This window comes from Vombatus ursinus, unplaced genomic scaffold (assembly GCF_900497805.2).
Source record: "Vombatus ursinus unplaced genomic scaffold, bare-nosed wombat genome assembly UNPS02014798.1, whole genome shotgun sequence".
NCBI lineage: Eukaryota > Metazoa > Chordata > Mammalia > Diprotodontia > Vombatidae > Vombatus > Vombatus ursinus.
Window position 1 is genome coordinate 85,663,655 of NW_020954576.1, and position 2,874 is coordinate 85,666,528.

General features: G+C 40.7%; 1 protein-coding gene across 2 annotated transcripts in view; it reads right to left on the reverse strand.

The window, feature by feature from the left end:
* The window catches only part of LOC114049538 (mitochondrial amidoxime reducing component 2-like), a 42,860-nt gene that overhangs the window by 19,051 nt on the left and 20,935 nt on the right, over nt 1–2,874 (reverse strand). For both annotated transcript variants that reach the window (XM_027870776.1, XM_027870775.1), the window contains exons 3-4: nt 2,574–2,736; nt 1,753–1,893 (exon numbers count right to left, since the gene is read on the reverse strand). In XM_027870776.1, coding sequence (XP_027726577.1) covers nt 1,753–1,893; nt 2,574–2,736 — 304 coding nt within the window. The remainder of the gene's footprint in view (nt 1–1,752; nt 1,894–2,573; nt 2,737–2,874) is intronic.

The window sequence follows — 2,874 nt, forward strand, 5'->3', positions numbered from 1 at the left end:
AGATAGATAGATAGATAGATAGATAGATAGATAGATAGATAGATAGAGGGCATAGGGTGAGTTGAAGATGAAGGGGTCATATCTGGAGAATAAAATTAAGGAGTGAGAGAGGATTATACTAGGAGAAGGAGAAAGGGAAAGGTAGAATGGGGTAAATTATCTCACAAAAAAACATAAAAGAAAAGGCTCTTAGAGTGGAGGGGAACCGGGGGAAAGTGAGAGGAAATGAGTGAATCTTATTCTCATAGGATTTGACTTAAGGAGGGAATAACATACACACTCAATTGGGTATGGAAATCTCTCTTACCCTACAGGAAAATAGGAGGGGAAGGGGACAAGAGAGTAGGGGAATGATGGAGAGGAAGACAGATTGGGAAAGGGGGGTAATCAGAAGTAAATACTTCTGAGGAGGGACAGGGTCAAAAGAAAGAATAGAATAAATGGGGGGGCAGGATAAGATAAAGGGAAATAGAGTGAGTTTTTCACAGCATGTCTACTATGGAAGTGTTTTGCATAACTGCACAAGTATAGCCTATATTGAGTTGCTTGCCTTTTCAATGAGGGTGGGTGGGGAGGGAGGAAGGGAGAAAATTTGGAACCCAAAGTTTAAAAAAACACACGTTTAAAAAAAATGTTTTCACATGCAACTGGAAAATAAGAAACACAGGAAATGGGGTACAGGAAAAGTGAAGGGGAAGGGGATAAGAGGAGGGGGGAGAGATAGCAGGGAAAGCAGACTAGGGGAAGGGGTATTCAGAATGCATGCCATCTTGGGGTGGGGCGAGGGGTGAGATGGGGTGAAAATTTGGAACTCAAAATATTGTGGAAGTAAATGTTGAAAACAAAAATATTTATAGCAGCTCTTTTTGTGGTGGCAAAGAATTGGAAATTGAAAGGATGCCCATCAATTGGGGAATGGCTAAACAAGTTGTGGTATATGAATGTAATGGAATACTATTGTGCTATAAGAAATGATGAACAGGCAGACTTCAGAAAAATGTGGAAAGATTTTTTATGGTCTGATGCTGAGTGAAGTGAACAGAACCAGGAGTACGTTGTATACAGTAACTGTGTGCAATGACTAATATTGATAAACTTAACCATTCCCAGCAATACAAGGATCTAAGACATCTCCAGAGGCCTCATGATGGAAAATGCTATCCACATCCAAAGAAACAACTATGGATTTTGAATGCAGATTGAAGCATACTATTTGCTATTTTTTTGCTTCTGTGGTGTTTTTGTTTCCTCTTTCTGGTGGTTCCTCCTAAAGGTTCTAATTCTTCCTTACAACATCACTAATGTGAAAATGTGTTTAAAAGGAATGTATATGTATAGCCTATATCAGATTGTGTACTGTCTTGGGGAGGGAGGTGGGGAGGGAGGGGGAGAAAAATTTAAAATTCAAAAGCTTATGGAAGTGACTGATGATAAATCAAAATAAATTAATTAAAAAAAATTAAAAATCTAAAAAAAAAAAATCTGGCTTCAGACACTTGACACTTACTATCTGTGTGACCCTAGGCAAGTCACTTAACCCTCATAGCCTCACCACAAAAAAAAAAAAAAAAAAACAATTTTCGGGGCAGCTAGGTGAGGCAGTGGATAGAGCACTGGCCCTGGAGTCAGGAGGACCTGAGTTCAAATCCAATCTCAGATAAGACACTTTACACTTACTAGCTGTGTGACCCTGGGCAAGTCACTTAAACTCAAGTGCCTCGAAAAAAAAAACAATTGAAGTTCACAACTTACCTCCTCAAAAGCACTGCAACCAGTCACCACGATGTTTGGCCTAAATTGTTCCATTTTCAGTTTCTTCTCAAGCCTGGTATTAAGATCTGACAGGGAAGCTTCTGAGAGCATCATGACGGGACAGCAGTCAGGGTAAGCCACCTGCCATAGGAATATATCACAATGACCATCAGAGAAAGCCCTAGGGTGGTCCTTTACTTCAGTTGCACCCACAACACATGGGGAGTCACTGAGAGAAATCTCTAAGGGCTTATTTGGCAAGGAAAACACATTGAGAAACAGAAACAGCTCATTGCAGAGAAGTAGGTGATCAAGAAGGAAAATGTGGTCACTATTTTGTCAGATGAATTTTGCTGAAAATTTTTGGATCCCAACACTGAACTATTTCTAGATGCCCAGTCTCCACAGTTTGTTGCTCATATAGCACAGTCATGCATTTATGAGCCATGACCATCTCCTCTGCTCAAACTTCAAAATGTTAGAGGAAACTGTCTTGGAGTTCTATCTGGGCCATAGCGCAGAAGCAACTTCTCTGTGGGTAAAGTAGGGGCACAGAAGAGGGGGGAAAGCATGAGAAACAATGAGCAAGAATATAAAATGTAGGGTAGAAACAAGTTTCAGCCCCCTCATCACTGAATAATTTTGTGTCTGAAGCCCCCTAGCTCTACTTTGTCTGGATTCAGTCACCATTTTTCATAGACCTAATTAAGTCAAGTAATGGACACAGGAGAGAAGAAAAGTTGACCCCTTTCTCCACCATCTCCTCTCAAAAAAGCTGGTAGAAGAGGCAGCGGCAAGGAAAAACCACACTCTCATCTCACCTCATAATTCTGAACAGAGGGATGACAAATTTCTTTTGACTTTCTTCCTGCCATGTGGGTCTCAAACTGAACCAGTCGAAATGTTTCTGTTTTTAAGAAGCTGGTGATCCACTGGCCTACTTCATCTCCACAGTCTCTACCCTGAATGTCAACGCCAAATATCCTGTGGGAGGGTTACAAGAGAAAATGGGGATTAGTGGTTAGAGGGTCAGTGCTTAGAGGGATTGTCAACATAAAAAAAGGGGGTCAGTGCTTAGAGGAATTGTCAACATAAAAAATAGGGTCAATGCTTAGAGGAATT